Source organism: Piliocolobus tephrosceles, chromosome 1 (assembly GCF_002776525.5).
Source record: "Piliocolobus tephrosceles isolate RC106 chromosome 1, ASM277652v3, whole genome shotgun sequence".
In the NCBI taxonomy this organism is placed as follows: Eukaryota; Metazoa; Chordata; class Mammalia; order Primates; family Cercopithecidae; genus Piliocolobus; species Piliocolobus tephrosceles.
Genome location: NC_045434.1, coordinates 94,260,159 through 94,286,520, shown reverse-complemented (window position 1 = coordinate 94,286,520; position 26,362 = coordinate 94,260,159). Strand labels below are relative to the sequence as shown.

The 26,362-nt window shown below is 55.4% G+C and overlaps 1 protein-coding gene across 1 annotated transcript; it reads right to left on the bottom strand.

Moving 5' to 3' along the window:
* Positions 1-6,928: 6,928 nt before the first annotated feature.
* Positions 6,929-24,492, bottom strand: BCAN (brevican). Its single transcript, XM_023214067.1, has 14 exons — positions 24,170-24,492; positions 20,304-20,402; positions 19,291-19,665; positions 18,800-18,974; positions 18,372-18,499; positions 17,623-17,916; positions 14,789-15,022; positions 13,588-14,232; positions 10,081-10,188; positions 9,373-9,531; positions 8,702-8,784; positions 8,187-8,331; positions 7,724-7,914; positions 6,929-7,430 (listed from the first exon to the last, which is right to left on the bottom strand). Exons 2-14 carry the CDS (start codon positions 20,392-20,394, stop codon positions 7,323-7,325), a joined length of 2,736 nt encoding a protein of 911 aa, XP_023069835.1. The 5' UTR covers positions 20,395-20,402; positions 24,170-24,492; the 3' UTR covers positions 6,929-7,322.
* Between the last annotated feature and the right edge of the window lie 1,870 nt (positions 24,493-26,362).

Below are 26,362 nucleotides of genomic sequence, written 5' to 3'. Positions count from 1 at the left end.
ATCTCGGCTCACTGCAACCTCTGCCTCCCCAGTTCAAGAGATTCTCCTGCCTCAGCCTCCAGAGTAGCTGGGATTACAGGCACCTGCCACCACACCCAGCTAATTTTTGTATAGTAGAGACGGGGTTTCAGCAAGATGGCCAGGTTAGTCTCAAACTCCTGACCTCAAGTGATCCGCCTGCCTCGGCCTCCCAAAGTTCTGGGATTACGGGCGTGAGCCACCACCACTGGCCCAGGTTTGCATTTCAAGTCAAACTCTGGCTGCTGCGTGAAAACAGGTTGGTGTGGGCAGGAGGGCTTCAGGGAGGCTGCTACCTGCCATAGTGCAGGCAGGAGACAGTGGCGGTGGCAGTGGTGGAGAGGAGACACGTGAGGAAAGGGAATCTCAGGACTTGGTAATCTATGGTAGGGGAGGGAGGGGGATATGCCAGCAGAGGGTCCCAGGTTTTTGGCTGGGCAGCTGGGAGACATAGGACTATTTTCTGAGCGGCAGAGTCCAGCAGACCTCCAGGAGGAGGTGCTTGAGGTGGGTGGACACGTGGAGCTGGATCACAGGAGAGAGGGCCAGGTTGGAGACAAGAATTAGGGGGTCGCTGGCCTAGAGATCCCCCCGAGAAAGCATGTAAGATGAAGAGAGCCCTGGACAGAGCTCCAGAGGAGCTCCTGACAGAGAGGAGATGACCGGGAAGGAGCTGGAAAAGGAGGCCAGAGTAGGAGCAAAACCAGGGGACTGCGGGGTCTCAGACATGCTGTCATCATGGGAGTTTCTGGGACAGCAAGACCTTTGTCCTGGTCATGGCCCAGAGCCTAGCTCAGTGCCTGGGAGCCCAGGAGGTGCTGAATAAATGAGTGTTAAATAAATGAATGGCCATGACAGACAACGGGACACACTTCTGAGGGTGGAGTCCCAGGGGAGGGAGCACAGAGGGACAGTATCCCCCCTGCCCCCACCCCTCCAATCAGTGCAAGGACAAGTGGGAGGTTATTCTGGGGCCTCCTCTGGGTAAATATAGCTTTTGGATGGGGTGGGGCCGGGTTGGGGGCCGGAGGTGGCTTCCTCGGTTTGTTTGGGGCACTTCCTTATAAGGCTGTGCAGGCTGAGGCGCCTCAGAGGGTGAGGTTAGGGGCTGAGCTCTCCATTCAGGCCAGCCTGATGCTGTCCCATTGCTGCTGCTGCTGCTCCTGCCGCCATTGCCACCAGAGTCTCAGAGGAAATCAAAGGCCTAGGTGTTGGGCTCGGCCAAGGGAGCACAGAGTGTGGTCTCTTAAAGGGCTCCTTCAGCCTTAATGTCTGTGTGAGAGCCCAGCCCTGGAGTGGGAGAGTACGTTCTTCCAGGGTCCTCTCAGAAAGAGATGCTGGACACCTCCTTCCCCCATGGGGCCTTCCTGGGACTGGGTCACCCCCAGAGGTGCCACACAGCTAGGACATCCTGTGGTCTAACCTTGATCCCTGCCACTGCAGGGTCTGTGCCTCTTTCTCTGGTCTCTTGAGATCAAAGAATCAGAATTCATTTATTGCCTCCAAAGAAAGGCCCTGGTCCTCCACTTCCCTGCTCACCCCCTTCTCAGCCCCTCCCTGGGGAACCAGCTGCTGCCACTTGACCCTGTGGTGTCACAGCTGCTGTCAGCAATGCCATCCTCATGAAGCAGGGAGAGAGGAATGTGATTTAATTTCAGCTGGAATGTGCTCTCTGAGGCTGCCCATGGAAGGGAGAAGGGATGGAAAAAAAGCCCACCTAAGCCCAGGAAACCCGAGACGACTCTGGGCTTGGGCACTGGCTCCTGGGTCCCAACTGGACCCCCAGCCCCACCCACAGGGGAGAGCTAAGTTCCAGGATGGGTCCTGCAGCAGGACAGATAGAAGTTAGACTTGAGGGTCTTCCTGAGAGGTGGGAAAACAGGATGTTTCTTGAATGCAGCTCGAGTACCTGAAGAAAGGACTCAGGCACTCTGTTCCTGAATCTAGAGGCTGACCTTAAAAAGACTAGGATGAGAATCTCAAGTGGCTGAACCAGGGGAGGAGCTGCTTGGCTGAGAAGCAGAGTGGGGGACAGAAAGAATGGCCCACAGAGGAAAATGTGGCCCTGTCTCTTTCCTCTCTCATGGCACTGGGGTCTCCCATCTACCTCCCTGCTGGGAGCCCTCTTTCCCCTCTCTTTATTCTTCCCCTTCCCCTTCCTTCTCCTTCTCCTTCTCCTAGAGATGGAGATCTTGCCTGTCACCCAGGCTGGAGTGCAGTGGCACTATCCTAGTTCACGGCAGCCTTGGCCTCCTTGGCTCACAACAGCGATCCTCCCACCTCAGCCTCTCAAGTTGCTGGGACTGCAGGCGCAAGCCACCAGACCTGGCTAATTTTTGTATTTTTAGTAGAGATGGGCTCTTGCTATGTTACCTAGGCTGGTCTTGAACTCCTGGGCTCAAGTGATCTGCCTGCTTTGGCCTCCCCAAATACTGAGACTACAGGCATGAGCCACTGTGACTGGCCTCTCAGCCTTTCTAACACAGCATTGCCACACCCAGATGCGGCTTGTCTCTTCTCCCACATTTCAAGGGTAGAGGCCCTGCCTCCTACTCCCCAAAGCCTTCCCCAAGCCCCACTATTCCAGGGGCTCCAATGTGGATGTCTCTCCTGTACTTGATGCTCTGGCCCCAAAGGGATGGACCCTAGGTCCCAGAGTCCCAGGCCCTAGAGCCCTCTTCCTTCCTCAACCTTCTCTTCTAGTCACAGTCTCCCCTCCCCCCAGTCCCATTCACTCTCCCCACCCCCATGACTCAGCTGTGGCTCCAGAAATAAACCAAGGCAGGTGCCAGGAGGCCTCTGTCGAGGAACCCCCTCCCAACAGCTGCCGTCTCAGCTGCTTGCAAGTGCCAGGGCCCCAGAGCCCCAGGAAGGGTGGCTGGGAGACTTTACAGTGGGGGAATGCTCCGCTGGCTCTGGCCCCCTCCTGGGTCTTCAGGACTCCATCCTCTTCGCAAAGGAGAGACATTTGCCACTCAGGGACCCAACTCTCCTTCCCTGTCTCCCCATTTTCACCTCTCTTCTGTCTTCTACCTACTTTCCTCCCTCCTCCCTGGTCCCTTGCCAAGTTCTGAGTCTTTTTTTTTTTTTTTTTGAGACGGAGTCTCGCTCTGTCGCCCAGGCTGGAGTGCCAGTGGTGCGATCTCCGCCCACTGCAAGCTCCGCCTCCCGGGTTCACGCCATTCTCCTGCCTCAGCCTCCACAGTAGCTGGGACTACAGGCGCCCACCACCACTCCCGGCTAATTTTTTTGTATTTTTAGTAGAGACGGGGTTTCACTGTGTTAGTCAGGATGGTCTCGATCTCCTGACTTTGTGATCCACCCGCTTCGGCCTCCCAAAGTGCTGGGATTACAGGCGTGAGCCACCATGCCTGGCGCAATTTCTGAGTCTTTTGGTCTCTCCAGGATTTCTTCCTTTCACTTGCCAGGAAATTATGTCAGAGAGAACTTCGGGTCACCTTGATGGGGAAACTGAGGCACAGAGCGATGTCCCTTGCCAGTGATACTGGGAATTCCTAGATGCCACTTGGGGTCTATATAGCATGGGCCAGGGCAGGTGAGGTGGCTTATGCCTGTAATCCCAGCACTTTGGGAGGCTGAGGCGGGAGCATCGCTTGAGCCCAGTAGTTCGAGACCACCTTGAACAACATGGAGAAACCTCATTCCTACAAAAACAGAAACAAAAATTTTCCTGCCTGGTAGCACGCGCCTTGTAGTCCCAGCTGCTCAGGAGGCTAAGGCACGAGAATCGCTTGAGCCTGGGAGGCAGAGTTTGCAGTGAGCCAAGATCGTGCCTCTGCACTACAATCTGGGCAACAAAGTGAGACCCTGTCTCAAAAAATGAAACAAAAACCCATAGGGCCAGGGGACTGTGGGCTAGCCCCCTTAAATACTCCAGTCCTGTGGTCGACAGCCTCCCCATTAGCAAGCTCTTTAAATACTAAGGAAGAAGCATCCGGGAATAAACACAGAAGCCACAAGATCCACCCACTCAGACAATTAACTAGTCTAGAGTCTCTCAGTGGGGGGAATTTCCTCACATTCTTCCTTTTCTCCTGTTTTCTTTTCTTTTTCCTTCCTTTTTTCCTTTCTTTCCTTTCCTTCCTCATGCTCTGCCCCTGCCTCTTTCAGTTCTCCCTTCTCAGGAGGAAGTAGGCTGCTTTGCAGAATGCAGAGCGGAAGTCAGATCTCAGGAAGGACCTCCAGTCTGTGGATTGAAAGAACTTGCACAGCTGGGAGAGACAGCACCTGGGCCCTCACTCCAGGCAGAGATCTGCCTGCAGCCCCCAGGGAAAGTCCACTCACCCACGGGAGTCTGACGGGCTGAGCATTTTTGGAAGTCTTTAGGAGCTGCTGTGTCACAGCAGGCAGCCGGAACAATGGGACTCTTTCTTTCCCTGTGCAGGAGACAGGCCCACAGACAGGGCCTCACAGCTGGGACAAAGGCCCCAGTGAGGTCAGGACAGTGCTGTGGGAGTTGGGAGTGTGGGGGAGGAATGGGGAGGTAGGTGTGTGGTAGAGGAGCCTGGAAGGAAGGAAGCTGGAGGCCCTAGCAGATAAGTTGGGGCTCTCTGGAAGGCCATCTCACCAGGCTGCCAGGCCCCTCGGCAATGTTCAAGCCCCTAAATCTCACCCAGGCTGGGTCTCTTCTCTCCATACACATTCCGATCTCCTTCATTCCCAGGAAACTGAAAACTCTGCAAAGGGAACCCTGTTTAGACATGTGGGAATGAGGCTGAGAGCTTAACCACACGTCCAGGGGCTTGGCAGGGGTGAGCACATCGTTAGATTGGTGCTGTGCCCTGGAAGCAGAGGCAGACACAGATGTGGCCCCTACTCCACATCCCCAAAGATGGGGCTGACACTCTATGAGGGGCCAATTCCTCCTGCCCAAGGCCAGGATAGGACACACACATACACGCACACACACACAGGGACTGGGCCAGGGGTTGGACTCTGTGCAGGACGCTGAGTCACCCGTGGACCAGCTCCGCCTTCCCCAGGAAGCCCAACAAAGCCAGGAGAGGGCTTCCGTTTCCGGGCCCCGCCAGAACACCCGGGCAGGTATCAGGGACAGGGCAGGATTCCAGCTTCAGCCTGTCTACCTCTGAAGCTCTCCTGATCAATACATCAGAGAAGATGACGGAGCCCTCCTGCCGCTCTTGGGGAGAGTCGGTGAGAATGCCTTGATGGGAAACCAAAGCCCCTTCCAGCTCACCACCATGGGCTCTCTGGGGAATCCAATATACTATCAAACTCCACCTCAGGGGACCTCCCTTAAGAGCCCAAGGACAGACACTGTCCCTCCCCAGCCTTAAGGCCCTACTTTCAAAGGCCCACCTTGATCTTCATCCACTCACAGTTCCACCTAAATGCCCTGAGAGCCCTAAAAATGCATTGACTCTACAATCACAGGGTAATACAGGATAAAGTAAGGATCTACTCTGGCCCCAGAATCATCCTCTTCCCTATAGCTCCTTAAGAAACAGAAGTCCCTGCTCCCTAGCGACGCAGGGCTGAGTTGTGTGGGGGGCAGAAGGTGGGGCAGGTGAGGCCTGGGGTGAGGAAGGAATGTGGTGGTAGGTGGGTGTGGGAGGTCACACCGGTATATCAGAGACCAGCTGGTTTCAAGTTTAGAAATAGGGTGGGGAAGGGCCAGGAGCTAGGCAGGGATGGCCTGGGAGAGCCCCAGCTTCCACCAACACAGAGCTGTGTTGAACCTTTGTCTGCCTGTCTTGCCCACTATCTCTGGGTCTCCCAGTATTACTATCAGTCTTTGCTCCTCTGGATCTGTCTCTCTGTCTCTGGATTTTACTGGCTTCAGAGAAGGAATAAGTATTGCCCTTGTGGGTGATGTGCTGTAACTAAGTGGGCACATGCAGGAGTATGTACACATGACAGTGTGCACGTGTGTGCCTATGTGTGACTGTGTGTGCCTGAGGATCTGCAGGAATGTCCTCTCATCATGAGGACAGACCGCATCCTGATATGCGCTTCACCAACAATTCTGTGCACTGGGAAAAGGGTGCACACACACACACACACACACACACACACACACACACGCCGGCGCTGGGTCACTCTGCAGTTCTCAGAGTGACCTCATCCTCTCAACCTCCGCTGACTCACAGCCCCCAGGGCCAGCTAAGCCTGGCCGGAAGTCCAACCCCCCACATAGCCAACCACCCCCCTTCCCCTCCCGCCTCCTCAGGACGCAAGCCCGCGGCGCCCCCTGGCGGGATCCTGGGGCTCTTCGCACCCCTCTGCCAGTCTCCTTTGGCGCACGCTTACACGGCACTCTCAGAGCGCCGTGCTGGGTCCGCGGCGCCCTCTGCTGGCCGCTGCCTGTGCGGGCTCCCAGGTCGTTCTCCGGAGCCCTCCCCGCAGGGCTGGGAATCTCCCCTTGGCCCTTAGCTTGTTTCCCTATTTCTTGCATCTCTGCCTTCTCTGCTGGACGTAAACCTTCCTGCGGCCTAACCCCCAGACGTGCTGCAGTGCCAACGGAGCTCTCCCATCACCCTCACTCTCACACTCCCATGAGAGAAGGCCCTTCCAGAAGCTCAGAACTGGGATACCAAGTCACCAACCTCTGCCTTCCTCTCTGGGACCCCAGCCCTTCTCTCTACCAGGACAGAGCTCATTGACGTCCACTTGACTCTGAGGCACTCAGGGCACTCCATCTCTTTGCAAACATGCTACATCACTCCAGCTGTCCCCCAGCACCTGTGCATTCCTTCATTCCGTAAGTACTTCCTGGCAGCTATTCTGGCACTGTTCTACTTGCTGACATCTTTGGGACATCTCTGACCTTTGGAAGCGAATAAACCCCGAAGCTCTATGTATCCTACGAGGCCCTGCCCAACCTAACCTCTCTTTGTCTGTCACAGACATACACACAGAAGCATCCAACTTGCTTGGGCTCATAGGCAGTTTTATTTCCTGTTGATTTTACAGACAGTTCATCCTCCAAGCCCATTCTCTTGGAAAATCCAGAATGAGTGGGCACAGTGCTCCCCAGAGAAATGGAGGGGACAGGATGGCTGCCAGGGAGAGGGCAGTTGAGGCACTTAGGGATTTACCCTGGCCCTGATGGAAGATCTGGTGCCCAGGGTAGGGGGAGAGGGCCTGGGCTGGGCTGGAGCCTCCCAGGTATTTCCCAGAAGCCCCTTTCGGAACTGTCACCTGGACTCTAGCGCCACCCCTCGTCATGTTGTCATATCCTGTGGTGGCAGGAGCACAGGGTATGAGGGAGAATTTGGGTGATGGGGCAGTGCTGTGGCCGGCAGTGTTCAAGGCCTTGCCCCCTAGGGACCTGGCGTGGGGCTGGAAGGGGGGATCAACAGTGCCTTCCAGCGTCCCAGCAGCCTCCCCTGACGTCCTTCTGGGTCCTTCTCTGGGTGCAAAGCTCGGGCCTGGGGAAGACAAACACTCACCCTCCACCCTGGCTCCTCCTCCTCCTCTCCTCAGAGCCTGCCCTCTGATGTTCTTGCTCAGCCCGTAAGAGCCCAGAATGTGGCTGCATGTTATAAGACATCAGCACTGAAGGAACCCCAGAGCCTCCAGCCCATCTTTTCCCCTTTGCCTCAGAGAGGGGCAGTGACTGCTCCAAGGTCACATGGCCAGTGACAGGCAGGACTGAGAGTGGAGCCCAGGGCTACCGTTGGCTATTGTCTCCCACTCCTACATGCCACCTCCTGTCACTCACAGGTCTTCTGGGCACACAGGAGATCTGGGGGGCCTCCCAACGGCCGTTCTCTTGGCATCGGATCAGCGGCAGATTGCGCTGGGCCAGTCCTTCCCGGCACCGGTAGCGAAGCACTGTGTCCACCTCATAGCGCAGCCGTGGGCGGCCAAACACTTGAGCCAGGGGCAGCTCTGGTGGCGGCCCACAGGACACTGCAAAGGAAGACAGTTAGGAACTGGAAGCCTGGCTCTGTGGGTGACAGTTCCCAGAATCTCCATGGGGAAGAGAAAAATGGGTCACAACATGACAAAAAAAATTAGGGATTCAGAGTGGACCCATATAACTTGTTAGCTCTCCCATGGTCTGGAACACGTTCTGACTCCTCTGTGTAACCTTGCACTCTCTGTCTACAAACATCAGTTGCCCTGGTCCCCTAACCCACCCCTCCACTTCCTTGCTGGGACCCTCCTTTGCCTGCCCTCACCCAGCCCCATCTTGCAGGTGTAGGACAGGTGGTAGTTGCAGGGCACATCACTCCATTGTCCCTGATCATGCCACACCATGACCACGCAGTTCTCTCCAGACAGGAAGTAGCTGTCAGGCTGCCCAGGGTTCCAGTTCTCATAGAGCTGGGGGGACGGAGGAGGTGGTGAGGAGCTCCTACACCAGGAGCACCGAGAGAGGGCCTAGAGGATCTGGGGAGGAGGACGGGTGAGCAGGGCCCAAGAGAGGGAAGGCTAGGGCTAGGGAGTAGGGGACCTCCCGGGGAAGGGGAAAGGAGAGGGCAAGGACTTTAGGGGAGGGAGAATGGGAGCCAGAAGGGAAGAGAGAGGACACAAGGAAGGGAGGAGAGCCCAGGGAGAAGAGGCAAAGGGCACGAGAAAGGGAAGGAGGCTGGAAAAAGAAGGGGACAGGGTCAGGAGGGGTGGGGGTGGTAGGGAACAGAAGTGCTTAGAGGAAGTGAGCTAGACTGCGGGGGGGTCGACTGGGGCCTCTCACCAGGGGGACGCCATCCGACCACAAGAAGTCGCCTTCAATGGTCCTATCGTTGAGCCCGATCCACTGGTACTCCCGGTACCGGTCTAGGGAGACGAAGGGGTGCAGTGAGCGCCACCGCCAGCAGATGGCGGCCGTTCCCCGCTCCCGGGCGGTCTGCGGTGACTGCCTGGGAAACCCTTACCCGCGATCCAGCACCCGCCCTTCCGGGGTTCTTCTACCTCCCTCCAGTCTCTGCTCAAGGGCCAGATGGAAAGCAGGGGAATGGGGGTGGGAAAATAAGGAAGATATGAATCCAGGCTAGAAAAGGGGAGTTTTGGAAAAAGAGTAAAAATTTTTAACAAGATTGGAGTTGGGGGAGGCCGACGGAGGTCGGAGAGTCGAGAGGTTGGAGGGACTGGAGGCGGCCGCGCGGCGGCCCCTTGCGCGGCGGCCCGGCCCACACAGGCGCACTCTACTGGGAGAACCTCCACTTTCCGTTCCCGAAGGCCACTGCCTAAGCGTAGGTTAGGGAAGGACAGAGAATGAGAAGGGGAGTGAACGAGTGAGTGAGGGAATGCACGCTTGAGAAAACGAAGGAATGAGTGCATGGGTTAATGAGGAAAGCGGTTAGGCGAGTGAGAGAGAGCACGCATGGCGGGCGGGGGGCCCCTCCCATCCTGTTCCCAGCCCACTGTTGATGAAGTCCTGTTCCTCGGGCGTGCTGATGCTGGCCAGATGCGCGCCGTACATCCGGCACTGGGTCTCTGCCTCCTCCCAGCTCCTTCGTGTGGAAAAGTGTTTGTAGCAGGCGCCCTGGAAGGCGTCCCAGCCCGGGTTGCAGAAGCTAAGGCCTGCGGCACAGAAGGATGGGAATCTTAGGGCACCAAAACCCAGAGGGGCCAGGTCCCCTGGAAGGGGCTGGTCTCCTTCCACTACCGCAGGCCGAGAGGGGCGGGACTAAGGGGCGAAGAGGGTTGGCGTCAAAGAGCTAGTAGAGAATGAGAGGGCTAGCATGAGCCTAGAGGGGCTCTTGGGCAGGGGCGCTGGTGTCTTTTATGAGAGACAGGGACCAGGGTGAGGGATGGAGTTCTGGCCTGAGTCTCCATCGTAACGAGCAGTGCTCTCCTCTCCAGGAGAATGGAGCCTGTCATGTATTGACCACCGATTAAATGCCAGGAGTATGCTTTGCACTGGTCTCAAATGGACCCCCTATGAGAGGCATTTTGGTTTCACTTAGATAAGAAAATTGAGGGTAGAACTCAAAGAAGTTATGCAACTTGCCTAAAACAGGGACTCATTAATGACAAGGCCAAAACCAATGTCCTCCCTCCCCCTTCCAGAAGCAGCACGTTGTGGCAGGGTCCAGGCTTCAAACCTGTGCCCCGTCCCTCAACACTCACCAACATCGCACAGGTCCCCCCCATAGCCAGGCAGACATAGGCAGCGGATCCCTTCCTCCTCTTCCAAGCATGTCCCACCATTGTGGCAGGGGCTGGGGACACAGTCACCTGAGAGGGGGAAAGAAGTGAGGCCGGGGGGAGCGAGACAGCCCGACTCTGCAGCCTGAGCCCTCCAGAAGAGGGTGCAGAGGGCCCCCCAGCCCTGGTCTCTCTGTCCTGGAAGCTATAACAGCACCCTAAAAGTTCTCCCTGGAGACTGTCTCTGGTCACAATCCAGCCCTGAGTTCTGGGTTTCTTTCCTCTTCCCGCTCCTCACTTCAGCACTGGCTCGGCCTTGTGCAAGCCACTGTTATGGCCACCAGTGTGAGCCCAGCCCAAAAGGGACTGGGGAGAAGTGGCCAGGAGGGCCCTCAGAACCCAGCCCCACAATGGAGAAAGATACTGGGCACAGAAAGTTATAGCTCTAAACTCTTATCTGGCGTCTGTGTGATATTGGGCAGGTCATTTTCCTTCTCTAGGCTTGGAGTTTAGTCCCACACCCCCTTGTCTTTGTGCCAGGTCCCAGCACAGTTCTGTATAGTCCAGGTGGAATGAATGGAAGTGAAGGAGGGAACAGAAGGATTACCATAGCAACAGTGGAGGGCGGTCTCCCTTGACTGCTCGTGAGACCTGATATTGGTGTAGTCCAGGTGAATACTAACCATTCTTCCTGCTGTCCACTGGGCAGTCAGCCAGCCCCGGAAGTTGTTAGTGGAGATCCAGCCCACTTTCCTCACCCTAGGCCCTGCCCTTTCTCCCCCAGCTTAGGAACTAAGTTGCAGCAGCTCCCATTGTCCTGCAGTGCTGACTGGCCTCACACATGCAGCTTTCTTTCAACATCACCCAACATCTCACCTCCCCTTCTTACATCCACAGACTCTTCCACTTACCAGACTCCCTCTCCCAACTCCACTTTGGGCCTTCTGCAGGTTCTCCAACCTAGAATCCATCTCACTCCTTCCTTCTGGTTCCCTCTTCTCCAGGCAGTCCTCTTAGACTAACACACTACCCTGAAGGTCTGCAATCTGCTGCCTGGCTCTAGCTCCATCTGGCTAAGCCATCTGCTTTACTGGACTTTTTTTCTATGGATCCTGGGGTAGGATGTGGCTGTGCTTAGGATGTGCTTGGGTGCTATAGGAGCTGTCAGTTTCCAATCCTTTCTGGTTCAGATGACCCAGGGGAAGATGGCTCCACAGAACAACTGTGTAGGTCATGGCCCTCAGCCATGGTAAGGTCAAGGCCCTCAGCCATGGGAGGCAAAACCACTCCAGGGGAGAACCCTTCAGACTTTACCATCCACCTCTGGAAGCTATGGCCAAGGCCCACAATGCTTTATGCTGGCCTGGCCTCAGATCCCACTGCCTGGTGGGAATCAGTAGGGGTGGAGAGAGGAGAAGCTGGAGTCGATTCAAAGAATTTTGCTGGGATGACCTAGCTGTTTTGGGTGAAATGAATCAGCTTTTCCAGCACCACTCCTCCTGTCATCTTCCCTCCTGCCAATAGTTTCTTCCCAGCTGGTAGTGCTGCCCACCTCCCAACCCCAGAAGAAGAGGTATTTCATTTAACCCATTAAGCACCAGGCCCCACAGAGGGTAGAATCCTGAACTTCGTCCCATTCCTCACACTTTCCTGTCCCTCCTATTGTCCTTTCTGCTCCTTCCCATTCAACTCTCCAACCCCGGGGGACAGAGGCTCTCAAACTTGGTCTTTGGTCCCCTACCCAGGCCATGGGTCCCTCCCCTTGGCTGTGGGCTACAGAACCTGAACCCAGCACAGGCAGAATCGGGTGAAGAACTCTTCTTCTTGTCATCTTCCCTCTCCCTTTTTGGGGACAACTACTCTGCACAACCAGAAAGTTTTCTCTTTCTTTTCATTGAAACAGCAGTCAAGGAGACCTCCCACTTACCCTCCAGGTGGGGGAACTAAGATACTGTAGATACTTCCAGTTGTGCTCCTTTACCCACCAAACCCCCTCCCTATTCCCCATAGGGCTGAACTCCAAGGCCAATTTGCAGGGACCTAACAGTTGACATGGGTAAGCCTGGGTGGGACACAGGATGTGATCCATCTAAGACAGGGGTCCTAGGGCTGAGGGAATCCCAGCCTTCCCCAGGGACTTCCACTGGGAACCTTAGTCTTCCTGAGTAGGGAGGGCTTCTCTCAGACCCCAGAACCTGACTCCTTCCTTCGCACTCTCCATCACTTGCTCTTCGATCTGTGTCTTCTCCAGCATTAGGTACTTTGAGACCCTTTGGGTTTGGGGAGGGTGAAGCCATTCCTTCTGGAGAGTAGGGAATGGTCATTAGTGCAGGAGTTAGTGGAGAAGAGGAAAGCTGTAGGTAGTGGGATGAGCGTTAGACACCACCCCCTGCTGAGATGCAGGGCTGGGGGATGAGGGTGAGGGCACCTGAATGCCAGGGAACTGCCTCTATGCTGAGAGACCCTCAGTTCCCTCAGTTACCATGACACTTGGCACCACCAAGATGGACTGGAAGTGAATATAAATACACAACCCATGCACCCCGGGCTGCAGGGGTTTCTCCTCATCAGGAGTGAGGGACTGCAACTCCCAGTACTGCCTCAGACTATGGATGATGACTTCTCCAGGGGTAATGTGTACAGTCACATTTTGGAATTTCAGCAGCCAGGAAGGAAAGTGTAGACAGGCCTGAGAAGAAGAGGCTGGGGGAACAATGAGGGCTGTTAGACTGCCAGGACAGACAAGGGGAGAAGTTGAAAATGAAAAAGCAAGAGAGGCCAAGACACACACACACAGAGGGAGAGACATGGAGCCAGAGAAGAAGCATCCAAGTGCTCCCCATGACACAGACCCATGGAATGAGAGGGGTGGACAGCAGGAGATGGAGACAGAGGGTACCAGAGCTTGGTTACAAAGCGGTTTAATAGAGATTTATTTCCAAGGCTTGTTTTCCATGAAACAGTCAAAAAATACTTCACAGAAGTAGTTGCTTAAGGCTCTGTGGGGGTACGGGTTCTCCTGGACTCCAGAGGTTGGAAGGTGGGGAAGGGACTCCCAGGCTTCCCTGAGATCAATGGGAGGCAGCTAAAGGGGACGGCACACAGGAGGAGGAAGGGAGTAGTGGAAAATAGGCTGAGCCCTGAAGACTGCAACAGGTGATGAGGACCCCTGGAGAGGCCTGAGGATGCTCTGTGGGACTGGTGAGATGTGAGCCACAGGTGGAGGGCCCAATGGCAAGGAAGGGTCACAGATGGTCAGTGGCAGGGCTGGGGTCACAGGGTGAAGACTCGCAGAGCTGGGATGGAAGTCACAAGGTGGGTATCCGAGATTGGAGACCCATAGGTAAAGGTGGGTAAGAGAATGAAGGCAAAGGACAAGAGAGTTTGGGATGATAGTGGGTTAAAGGACTACAGGTCAGGTGACCCAGAGCTGCAGGGGGAGGAAAAGGAGTAGGGTAGAGAGGGCAGTTGAGCCTTGGGCAGAATTACCTGATGCGGGGACCACGGCCACTCCACCTCGGCTGGCGCTGTCAGTGGGCAGCACTGGCTGGGCCTGCACTGAGGTCCCTGCCGGGGCAGTTCTTCCAGAATTATCTTCAGAGGGGGCCTCCAGCTCCCTGGTACCCTCAGGGGCCCGTGTGGCTGGAAGCAGGGAAGGGGCACCCTCAGAGCTTCCTGTCTCCTCGCTCTCTCCTCGAGGGACCCCAGATAGCTCAGGACCACTGGTTTCCTCCCCCACCTCTCTTGCCCCAGCCAGAGTGGAAGGTGATGGGGATGCTAGGTTCCTCTCCCTGGGAGTGGGCAGAGTCTCGGTAGGTGGTCCATGGACCCTTGGAGGCCTGGGAGTCTCTGACTCTCCATCAGGAAGTGGTGATACACCAGGCTGCAGGACTGCCCTTGCTGGTGCCTGGGAGAGTGACTCCTCCTGGGCTGCTGGCTCAGTGGGGAGAGAGACCTCAGGGCCCGGGCTGTTGAACTCGCTGGGCCATGACCACAGAGCCTCATCCTCCACCTCTTCCTCCTCTTCTTCTTCCTCTTTCTCTTCTTCATCTTCATATTTCTCTTCTTCCTCCAGTGCCTTGCCCTCCTCTTCTGAGAACACCGTGGGCGGTACCATGGATTGCGTTTCAAATTCTAGGCAAAGCACAAACGGTTCAGCACCAGGGACAGCGCCCACCCGAGGACCGAAAGAAAAAGGGAAGGGGAGAAAAGTGGGGCTGGGGAGGGTGAGCCCTGGGGAATAGGGAAGAGCCCGCCCTGAGGACAGGTGATCCTTGCTCCACACTGGAAGAACTTGACCCCAGCTACATTGTTGAGGCAACACTTGAGAAGGCTCTGTGAGCCATCATTAGCCCCGGAGAACATGATCATTGCATCTCCCTCCTACTCTGTCAAAACTCTAGTCTGTTTTGGGTGTGTGAGGTGGAAGAGGGACCAAAGAAGGGAGGCCCCGCCTTTCCAGGGCGCAGCTCCTTAGTGCAAGCATCTCTAGCTCCATAGATTTGGGGGTGGAATTTATTGGAAAAGCAAGTTAGGAGAGGGACAGGAAAGGTGCCCTGCACCCCTGAGCTGCTGAGCAAGGACAGGGCAGAGTCATGCTATCCATGACTTGAGCATCAACCTAGGCTTGCCTCTTCTGCCCCCAACTTCTTTCAATCAAGACGTCCTTAGAGTAAGGGATTCGTGTTACCTAGGACTGTCCTAGGGGCCTCTGCTGGGTCTTCTGGAGTGGAGCTTCCACCTCCTCCGTCTTCCATGATGGGGATGGAGTAGATGGCCCCACGGGATTCGCTCTCCATGGCTTCCTGAGGCAGCTGCAGTTCCTCCAGGGTCTCTGTCACTGTGATGATGGCCTCTAGTCCATCAGAGGCTGGGTCGGAGGCTGGGTTGGAGGCCTCAGGAATGGCAGAAGGCTGGGCCGAGTCTGTGGCAGGAGGAAAGTATTGATGTGAGGCTGAATAGGTAGCTCTGCCCTCCCAGGTCACAACCTGCACCATGGAATTCTCTCAATTCTCTCACATCTTCCCAGTGGAGCACCTACTGGGGCGCAGGGAGCATCCCAGAACTTCATCACTCATTTCTCAAGCATTCACCAAGTGCCTACTGTGTGTCCTGCCAAGCATTCTCCTGGGCACTGAGGATACAGTGTAGAACAAAACAGCAAACCTCCTACCCTCAAGGGAAATTATATTCTAGAACAGATGACAAACAAACATATATTATAATGCTACAAGATAAAGAACACTTGAGCAGAGTTAGAAGATAGAATGATGGAAAGTACTACTTTGGAGTGGTAAGGAAAGTCTCAAGTGAGAGATATTCCCTAGGGGGAGGGGCTGGAGCCAGCAAGATGGATGAAACAGCTTTAGAACCTTGGGATCTTGGGCTTGGGACAAGGTGTGAGGGGTCCCAGCCATCCCCAAATTCTTTTATTTTTTAGACAGAGTCTCGTTCTGTCACCCAGGCTGGAGTGCAGTGGCACAATCCCAGCTCACTGCAACCTCTGCCTCCTGGATTCAAGTGACTCTCCTGTCTCAGCCTCCTGAGTAGCTGGGACTACAGGCATGCGCCACCACTACCAGCTAATTTTTGAATTTTTAGTAGAGACAGGGTTTCACCATGTTTGCCAGGCTGATCTCGAACTCCTGGCCTCAAGTGGTCCACCCACCTTGGCCTCCCAAAGTGCTGGGATTACAGGCGTGAGCCACTGTAATTTTACAGGCACTCAGCCTCCAAAATTCTTGAAATAGGAGGGGAGAGGCTTGTCATTCCCTCAGGGTAGCTGGAGGGCAGAGTGCAGGAATAACTTCAGACACCACCTGAGGATCTCAGTGGTGGGGCAGGTAGGCAAGGGAAAGGGCCACCTCCTTCTGAGACCTACTCCCTTCAAATAACCAGAAGTTTAGAATGGTTTACTTGTCCTCTGGGGAAGGGAGCCAAGAGCAGAACACCAATGAAGTGAAGGTGGAATTGGGCTAAGAAAAGCCCTGAAGGCCGTCTGTGCTCAGCCAGGCAAGACAGGACAGTGCGTCCCTGCCCTTATCACCTGCTCCAGTGAGCCTTACTCCTCACCAGACCTTGTGTCCTTGTTGCCTCTGTCGTCCACCAATTGTAGTCCCAACTGTAGTCATATTCCCGCTCCCCTGACCCTCCTCATGATCCAGACCATTTCTTTCCAAAACAGTGCTTGGCTTTGCACACAATCATAGCCAGTATACAGAAGTTTTAGCTACTACTACTACTACTACTACTACTACTACTGCTACCACCCTTGTTCCAGGAGGTCTTTTCAGATGGACCTGTTTTCCTATGGACTTTTACTTGCCCACCCCTCCCCAGCCCCCAGCCAGATATGTCCACAGATCTATCCCAATGGAAGTAATGCTTTTCTCTCAGTCTCTCCTCATCCCGGGAGTGAGGCATCTTGTCTTCCCTTTGAATGGGGGTTCCCATGGCACAAGCTGTGTCTTCATCCTTCAGACCAAGTGCTCCCTTAGGGTGAAGGCTGTGTCTGCTCCTTCCGTTTCTGCTTCCAGCTCTTGTAACAGCATTTCAGGCTTACAACTGGGGAAGGACCTAGACACCCCATGGCAATGCCTCTCTTATTGTCAGTTACCCTTGGCCTGGGCCTTTTGCCTCTGAGGGTCCCAGAAACCACCTCCCCCTCAGCTCCCAACATAAGATACGGGCAGGTTTGGGTGCAGTGGCTCACACCTATAAATCCCAGCACTTCAGGAGTCCAAGGTAGGCAGATTGCTTGAGCCCAGGAGTTCAAGACCAGCCCAGGCATGAAACTCCATCTCTACAAAAATTTGCTAGACATGGTGGCATATATCTGTGGTCCCCCCTACTCCGGAGGTTGACATGGAAGGATCCCTTGAGCCCGGGGAGGTTGAGGCTACAGTGAACCATGATCGCACCACTGCACTCTAGCCTGGGGGACAGAGTGAGACCCTGTCTCAAAAAAACCCAAAAACAAACCATAAGACGTGGGCAGAAAGCTATCTCTATTCCCAACTGTGCTTAAGGTTCTGCTCCCTTTAGGGGGAATTGAGTCCATCCACCAGTATTTGGTAGTTAAAGATCTGACACCTTCTTAAGCTGCAGTTTCTGGAAATCCTCCAGAGGGCTCCTGAGGGCATTTGGTTGTTGACTGGAAGAACTTGAGCAGATTACTCATTGAATTCACAGAATGTTGGTCAACTCTGCTCTGCCAATAAGCTGGCAGGAAATGGGAGCTTATTCAGCAGCCCAGCTGGAGCAAATAAGGCATGGACTACTGGTGGGAAGACAGATAAGGAGAGGCCAAAAGGTGACCACTCCTTGGGCCAAACAGCTGACAGACACCACACCAGAGGGCATGCCCAGATTTAGAACCCTAGATGACAAGCTGGACTTCACCTACGACCCCTTCAGGTAAATGGCAAAGCCCTGAGCTAAACTGATCAGACTAGGGTAGGATTTTTAGGGCTCAACTTTGCCTTTCTGAGATTGGTCTCAGCTTCTGCAGGGAGGTGGGCTCACCTCGGAAGCAGTAGACGTTGAAGCGGCTGTGCTTATTGGGGAAGCCAGTCTGGTTGGGGAAGAGGAAGAGAGTCTTGACACCAGGCAAGCCCCCACCACAGCGCTGGCTGGGTGTGACAATGGGGTAGCGCACACTGCCATCAGCCAGCCACCCTGGGCTGCAGCGGTCCAGGCCACCATCCCAGGCGGCATACAGCTGGCCCGTGGTGGCAATCTCTGCACCCCGCTCCTGGCAGTACGCCCGTGCTTCCTCCAATGTCAGCTTTTCTGGAGGGTCACCGAGGAACAGTTCTCCTAGGTGGAGAAGAGAAGACTGGGTTACCAGGCAGCTGGTAGCTCCTTCCACTCTGGTCTCCCATGGGAACCCTGGGCAAGCTTCTCCAGTTCCCTCATCTGTGGCAGGGAGTCAACTGCTCTAGGATCAAGATCGGAATAGAACCTCAAGATGGACATTAGAGCTCAAAGAGATGGGGCCCAAACTTCTCATTCTGCAAAGCCATGCACAGAGTCCACCCAGCAGGTGGTAGATGAGTTAAACTCGGTATCCTGCCACCTGGCTGAGACTTTGGTCATGAGCTTGCCTCTGTGACAGTGTTTGGAGAGAAGGACATCAATTTTCTCCTTACTCCTGCTTGCACCCTTAAACTCAGGAGGGATAGTAAAGTCCTGCCGAGGCCCCGGGAGGACCTATGGGCAGCATGGGAGGGGGGTAGGAGATTGTCCCCTGGGAACCTCTCACTCCTAATCACCATTTAGGTCTTCAGCATAACAGTAGACATCATAGAGGTCATCCGGGTCTACCACACCATAGTTCCGGACCCCGGGGAAGCCATCCATGTCTCCGTAACAGGCCTCTCGTGGGGTCTGGATGGGATACCTGGGGAGGAAGGACAGAATCACTTAGTACAGATGCTTTCACCAGGGAGCCAGCCCATATTGACTCTACTGAATCCCACTGCCACCACAGTGCAGCCACTTGCTGACAGCTCGCTGTCCTCCTAGCTCTACAGGGATGCACATGCTCAGGGTCCTCCCCTCCCCTCCTCAGACCAGCCTCATCCCCCAGAGGCAAAGAGCCCTGCATGCCCAGCCTGACGCACCAGGCAGCACCCAGCAGAAGAGGGGCCATGGCCACCTCAGGGGCAGATAGAAGCCCCAGTCCACAGCCCCTGCCCACCTCACGGTCTGATCCGACAGCCAGCCAGCATCACATTGCTCATAGCCCCCAAGGTAGGCGGCATAGAGCTGCTCCGGGGTGGCGATGTGGGCTCCAATGCGGGCACAGGCTTCCTGGGCCCCAACAAAGGAGAAAGCGTAGCGGGCAGAGCCCTCTCGGTAGAGAAAGACGACCCCTGTGGGGCAGAGAGGACCCCTGAGCCAGGTGAGCACCCAGCACACTGGCCTCCCCTCACCCTCCTTGTCACTCCTCTGTACACAGGGGTAAAGTTCAATTGTGCTCACCCTACAGCATGAGGGACTTAAGTTAGATGGTGGGGAGAATTTTCTCCACCTGAAGAGAGAAAGGAGGCCTGTGTCTCCTCACTCTTTTTCCAACCCCCGCTGCGCCTTCCAGCTACCTTTGCTTCCCTCTCACACTGTGGGCTCCCCGAGGGCAAGACTCCTCCCTTCCCTCCCTCCCTCCCTCTGGGAACCTCCCTGCCCTCTCACCTTTCACCTTGACCTCCACAGCGTCGCTGCTGTCATCGATGCCGTGCTGGACCTCGCAGCGATAGATGCCTGAGTCGTTGGGGCGCAGCTCGCTCAGCGCCAGGGAGACATCGGTGAGCGACGCTGGGTAGGCAGGCAGTGCCACGCGGAACCGGTAGGCCTCATTCACCTTGACGCGAACTCCCCGCGCCACCAGCACCTCTGCCTCCCGGCCCCCAGACAGGAAAGTCCACTTGACCCGCGGAGATCCCAGCACGGCCCGGCGGCTCGGCGGCGGCCGCAGGTAGTGGACGTGGCACGGGATGGTGAGGGCGCCACCGAGCACGCCCTGCAGTGGCGCGTGGCCGGAGATGCGCACGCGAAAGGCGCGGTCCTCTGTGAACAGGTGGAGCCGGCTGGAACTTAATGCTGTAGACCCTCAGAGTCCCACCCGGTGGGCTCCAAGCCCGGATCCAGGATCCCTCCTTCCAGCCCCAGGATTCCCGGGCCCCTCTAGAACCAGGGGCCAGGGTCCTGCAGCCCTACCTCTGGGTCCTCCAGGACCATCCCGGTCTCCAAACCCATCCCCCAAAGTCTCCCAGTCAATTCTGCCCCCGGATTCCTTGCCCTGCTCTCAGAATGTTCCACTTCCTCTCCAAAATTCCTAGACCACACCCCAGGGTCCTCCAACCTCGCCCCCTGAGTCCTCCAGCCCAGTTTCCCGGTCTACTCCCTTTAGGGCCTCCTTCAGGGTTTCTCCCAGTTCCACCCCTTTCCCACCTGCTAGCTCCAGGATCCCCTATCCTCCACCTTAGGAACCCAAAGCCTTGCACCCAGTGCCCCTCGCTAGTCCTGCCCCATGATTTCTCCAATCTACCAGATGCTCACAGCTCAGCCTTTATTTCCAAGTGTTCCAGCCTGGACCCTTCCCCACAGCTCTCCCAGTTCTCTCTCTTCCTGGGGCCCCTAAGCCTGGAAGCAGTTGGTTAGGACTGAACAATTCAGAGATGGTGACCCCAAGTGGGGTTGCTTACCTGAGCTGTCTCCTTCCAGAACATCTGCTAAAGCTGCAGGACCCTGAGCCAGGACCAGGGCTGCCAGCAGGGGCAGGAGTAGCTGGGCCATGCTGCAGGCTGACAGAAGGACATGAGAAGGAAAGATGGGGTTAGACTTCAAGATGGACTTCCACCGGCTCCCTATGACACCCATGTGGGTTCATACATATCCTGGCTCCAGAAGTCCCCTACCTTCACATCACCAGGGACTCTCTGTTTCTGATCCCCATCTTTCCACCAAGGGATTCCTTCTCAGAACCAAGACCTGAGTCCTAGTCAACTCACTGTGTGACCTAAGCCAGCTCCTTACCTTCTCTGGGCCTTTATTTTCTTGTTTATAAAAGAGCATCATCATTACTACCTCATGAGTTGTAATGGAACCACGTGCTTTGAGAGTGTTTTGTATCTTAAAACTCCTGCACAAATGTATAGCACCAGGCACACAGTAGGAGCTCAGTATATAGCATGAATGGTGGGTGCTATTATACTCAGAATTCCGTCTGCTCCTCCCAGTGCCAGACTCCTTCCTTGAACCCAAAGCCTTCTCCCATAGTGCCTCTCTAGCCTTTCCTGCCTTCTAGATTGTTCCTGCCTCCACGGACACCATACCCACCTGGCCTTTTCCAGGAGGGCCTTCTAGACTGAACACAAGTAAGCACAACTTCTCCTGAGCTCACCATCTCCTCTACCTCCTCCCCACCGTTATTTGTAAGGAAACTCTTCTCTTTACTCCCCAACATACTCCATCCCCCTTCCTTGGCTGCCTCCTCCCTTCTTCTTCCCAGCCTCTCCTTTCTGCCTGGCACGGGCTTTCCCACCGGAACTCTTGGCTCAGAAATCAGTTGGGACAAAGCCCCTGTCTCTGCCAGTCTGGCCTCTGTCCAGCCCCTCCCTTCCCCCACCCTACCTTTTGTGAAAGCCTTGGGCTGGAGGGTGGACTAAGGGGGGTGAGAATAAATGGGAGGGGCTACCCCTTCCTACCCCTGGCTATCAGAAGCTGTAGAACCCGGAATATTCCTCGAAGTGCTTACACTGTCATAAAAAGGATGTGGCATGACATTGAGAAATGGAGACTCAGGCTTAGAGAAGGACAGGGCTGACCCTGGATCCCTAGCAAAGAAAAGTCAGGCACGAGGGCAATGTGCTCCCAGGAGAGAAGGCCCAGAGCTACATCATCTTTAAGGGTTGGGCTAAACTTAGAAGAGCATGGAGATCCAGGTCTGCCATGGAATAGGCCAATGATGCAGCAAGAGAATTGAAGGTTAGACTACAGGCAGGACTCCTAGAAATCAGGTTTATTCCACTGGCTGTGCACTCCCATTCCAGGCCCACTGTTTATCCCCCATCTTCCCTGCCCTGTCAGCCTCTGCCTTCAAACCTGCCCCTGTACTTTCCTAAGGCTGAGCTGATGGGAAATTTCCTACTTTTCCCAGATCCTCCCACCTCCCTGCCATCATAACCTCCATCTCCCCCACTGTGTCTTGGTATCATTTCCTAGGGTCAGAGTTGGGAGGGGAGTGGCACAACCAGATGTTTAGGGCCTCTCTCTGACATTTGAGAGGGAGCAGGTTCTTGATGGGGCCAGATTAGAGGTGCTGAAACCAGCTCCAGGCATGGGGGTGCTTGGGAGGACTGTTCTGGGGCTGGAGTGGGGGCATGAGCAGCCAGTGCCCACCGGGTGCTGGGAAGACTGTTTGCCATACATCTGAGCTGTGCCAGGGGCTGGGCCTGGCCCCCTTCTGGTGCCCTCCCTCCCTTCTCTCTGGGCTGGAGCTGGAGTTGGAGCTGCTCACAGACCTGGCTCCCATCTCTCTGACAGGCGGCCCAGAAACCCATATAGTTGGAGTCACTTTGGGGCCAACACCCTGTACCACTCTTTCACCTCTGTTCTGACAGTGGGAGAGTGATAGAAGAGGGTCTAAGGCCAATGAGGACCTAACCGCTCTGGAACATGGAGGGCAACCTACCCTTGACCCCCAAAATGGGAGTCACTGACCAGTGAGGCCAAGAGGGCAGCCCCATGCAGTTCTCAGAGAGCTCTGTCTCTCCAGTCTCGGGCCTCAGCCTCCCAGGTGCAGCTAGGAGCCCTGAGGAAACTCAGACTTCCCCACATCTGGTACCAGCCTCGGAACCCAGGAGTCCAGGGTTCTGTGGCCTTCTCTATCCCACACACCACTCACCTCCATTTCGTCTTCTCTTCCTCCAGAGCAGGCCACACCTCTCCGTCCCTAACCCTGAGAGCTCAGTAGTCATGCTGTCCCTTCCCTTGATGCCACAACATCCCCCTCTCTGTTTCTGCTCCAGCCTCTTTATCTCTGCCCTTGTTTTGAATTGCTTGAGCTGTTCAGGAAACTTTCCTCTTGTCACATCATTTCTGTCTGACCCTGGATGTCCATCTCACTCACAGTCTTCATAGACCCAACCCAGAGAGTTAAGACCAGGTTCTCTCTCTCTCTCTCTCTCTGTCTCTCTGTTTGTGTGTGTGTGTAGGCATGCACGTGTGTACATACATCTAACAACACCCACCACCTCCATGCTGAACACCCATCAGCTGGCAGCCAAGGCCTGTCCCGTAGGAACTGAGCTCCCGCACTCAGCAGGGTCAGCAGGGAGGCACAAGAAGCCACAGCTTTGGCTATAGCAGGAGGGAAGCTCTCTGCTACCCCCTTAACGGCTTCATGAGGAGCAACATGAGCCTACAAGATATTAGCGGGGCCTTAGGGCCTGTAGGAGTAATTGCAATCATCATATAAATAGTCCTTTTTATTGGAAGCACAACTGATAATACTATTAGCAATGTCACCAGCTGAGCTGTTGCAGATCCCTCTCGTATAGAATCTGAAATGTGGATGATGCTGTTATAAATAGCAAAGTTAGCCATAACAACATAGGCATAGGTAATACTGTGGGTTGGTCTATGGGTAACACTGTTCCCTGATCTTACTGTTATCATCTGCAATCTAAGTAATGCAGATAATAATGGTGCCCCTCAGAATTGATGCCAATCTCTTGGTCCTATTAGAACCATGTAGGCAGAGCTATTCTAATAGGTGGGGGAATACCTGACAGGATATGGAAATACCTGGGAGAGGGAATTCCCAGGCCCCTGGGAATTGGACTTCCTGGCAGTGCTAGGAAAGAATGCAATATTGGTAACTGAATTCCAGCTAATAGTTGAAATATTACTAATGTCTACCTGAGCCAGTTCTCCTAAATGCTTCCTAAGGATAGCCTCAACTGTGAGAAAAAGATTGTTTATAATTTGCTCATTACACCGATGAGGAACCCGAGGTTCAGGGAAGTCAACTAACTACCCCAAGGTCACAGAGCAAGGAGCCGAGTTGGGATTCCAGCCGAAATGGGCACCCCGACTACCCCCTAGAGAGGCTCTGATCGGCTGTCCTGCCGGACTACAGTAAGGTGTCCCCAGAAGGGTTGCTGGCCGCTGCTCCTGGAGCTGCCTGCGCGTGGGGAACGGAGGCAGGGACTGATCCCGACCGCTACCGCCCTGCTTGGGACAAGGTCGGAAATCTAGGGGGCCGCGCTGGGACAGGAGCGCGCAGCAGGGAAGACGTGAGGACCCAAGGGGTTGCTGATCAGACTGCGAGCAGCAGGGGGGATGCCACTGGCAGAGCTGGAAGCGTGTAGATCAGAGATGGCAACAGCAGCTGCGGGAGCTCGGGGCTGTCCGGCAGCCTACCCCGCTGCGGTGTCAGGAGTCGACGAGTTGGGTGCCCCAGAGCCTCGAGGCAAGGGCTGACAGGCCGGGGGTGCAGACCAGGCGGGCACTCCCTTCTCTCTGTCCCCGACCCCAGGGCGGGCGGCGGGGCTGCGGAGGCACTCACCTACCCAGGGCTGGGGTTGGGGCGCGGCACTGAGAAGTTTGTAGCCTCCTCCGGGGGTCTCCTCCGGGTCTACGTCCGGGTCCTGCAGCTGCAGCTGAGACTGCGGCGGGGACTGCGCGAGCTCAAGAAGAGGCTGGGGCCGCAGGACATTCGGAAGAGGGCTCCGGCCCTCCCGGCACCGCACAAAACCCCCTTTCTTCCCCCCGCCCCTGCCCCGCCCTCCCCGGGGCCACCCCCGCCCCCTGGTCGGGAGCGCCGGGGGCTCGGGACGGTCACGGGACCCGCTGCCTTCTTTGCGTTGGCTCCCGGCGGCAGCGGCGAAAGCAAGGACGAGCGAAGTAGGACATCGTTCAGCGGATGAGAAGCCGAGGGCTTGGGGCGGGGGGGTGGGCAGGAGGGGCGGGGAGGGAGCGTTCGCTGAGCTAGAGGATGACGATGTTGCAGCTGGAGAGGTGGAAGTTGGACAACCGGAGGGACTTCTCGTTGGTCAAAGAAGAAGGAGGAGGGATTCAATTAGACTGTAGGAAGTGGATGAAGGGAGAACGGGGGCTTTGCTCCTGAAAAGAGGCACCCTCCCTAATAAAAATAGGAAACTCTTTTCTGGAGGCAGAATGGAGTGCAAATGACCGTAGCTACCTCCCTGGAGGCAGCTATGATTGGGCTTTGGCTCCTGTGGTGCTCCCACTCCCTGCACAGAGGAGGAGCTGACTTTGCAGCTGGAAGGATGGAGGTTAGACAGCAGAATCATGGGTTAAGCAAAGCAAGTCAGGAGATCTCTAGACCTGGGGTGGGGGTGGGGTGCGGGTGGCACTGTGAAGGGACATTACCAGTCATGCAAACCAATGTGCAAAATTCAGGCGTTGCTGGGAGCCCAGAAGGCCTACTGGCCAGGGCTGTGGATGCTGAATGTGCAGCCTGATGCCAGGGGGCGGGCCTTGAGTGCTGCCCAGCCAGGAACTCCTCAGTGCCCAGAATACCAATGACCCTCCTTTCCCCCAGCTCCAGGGCCTCTCTGCTTCCTTCTCCTTTCCCAGGCTCTCTGCTTTTCCCTCCTCCCTCCTGGGACTGTAGGCAAAGCCCCTGGCATGGACAGTGGGCAGGACAGCCAGATGCCTAGATTCCCTCCCCTGGATACCAATATTGGCACCAAGGATAGCTTTGAAGGGCTTTGATCCCCATAATCTCCACAGCATCTTCAAAATACCCCAAGTAAAGTGAGGTGCGCTCAATGCAAATGCAGCCTCAAGGCAGATCCCCAGCCTTCCATCTAGACTGCACCCTAGGTCCCTCTTGGGAACTCTGGACTGCTCCCCACTGAATGTGCCAGCGTCCCCACTCACCACTGCCTGGCTTTCACTCCCAGCACTATGGACTTGGTTTCAAAGGGCTTTGAGAAGCTCACAAAGAAAACCCACTCCAAATCTTTGAGGGTCTAAAGGGAAGATTCTGGCCCCTTCTCAGAGACCCATCTACTGTAGGAACAGGACAAGAAGACCTGGGGGGTAGGGAGGGGTGGATGGTAAATTTCCTTACCAAGAAAAATGCAGGCCAGGTGCAGTGGCTCATGCCTATAATCCCAGCATTGGAAGGCCAAGGCGGGTGGATCACCTGAAGTCAGGAGTTCAAGACCAGCCTAGCGAACATGGTGAAACCCCATCTCTACTAAAAAAATACAAAAATTAGCCTAGTGTGGTGGTGGGTGCCTGTAATCCCAGTTACTCGGGAGGCCGAGGCAGGAAGGATTGCTTGAACCTGAGAAGCAGAGGTTGCAGTGAGCCAAGATCGTACCCCTGCATTACATCCTGGGTAATAGAGCAAGACCCCATCTCAAAAAGAAAAGAAAAGGAAAGAAAAGAAAAGAAAAGAGCCCCAGAAAGGGATGCAAGACTGAAGGGAACAGAGGAAGGTGCCTGAGAGAGTCTGGGGAAGAAGGGATCTCAATCTATTTACTTTGTTAAACGAATATGAGTTGAATTGAATTCCAACTGTGGACAAGGAACTGCTCGAGGTCTGGAAATGCAGTTCCAATTCTTCTAGTAGAAAGAGGGGATCTGAGAAGGCCTTTAGGGACAGGTCTGGGCAGCCTTAGGATGTCTTTTTGCTCCCCTTAGATGTTGCATCTCAGAGCTGCAAGAAAATCCCCCTTCCTCAGGACAGTCTCAGCATGGATGAGTGTGTCCAGCCTATCTCCAC

Excerpts from the sequence above, each read along its gene's own strand:
- BCAN (XM_023214067.1), bottom strand. The coding sequence starts at position 20,394 with ATGGCCCAGCTACTCCTGCCCCTGCTGGCAGCCCTGGTCCTGGCTCAG. Across the intron at positions 9,532-10,080 it reads GGGGGACCTGTGCGATGTTG|GCCTTAGCTTCTGCAACCCG; the intron begins GTGAGTGTTGAG and ends TCTGTGCCGCAG. Across the intron at positions 7,915-8,186 it reads CACCTGCAAGATGGGGCTGG|TGTCCTGTGGGCCGCCACCA; the intron begins GTGAGGGCAGGC and ends CTTCCTTTGCAG.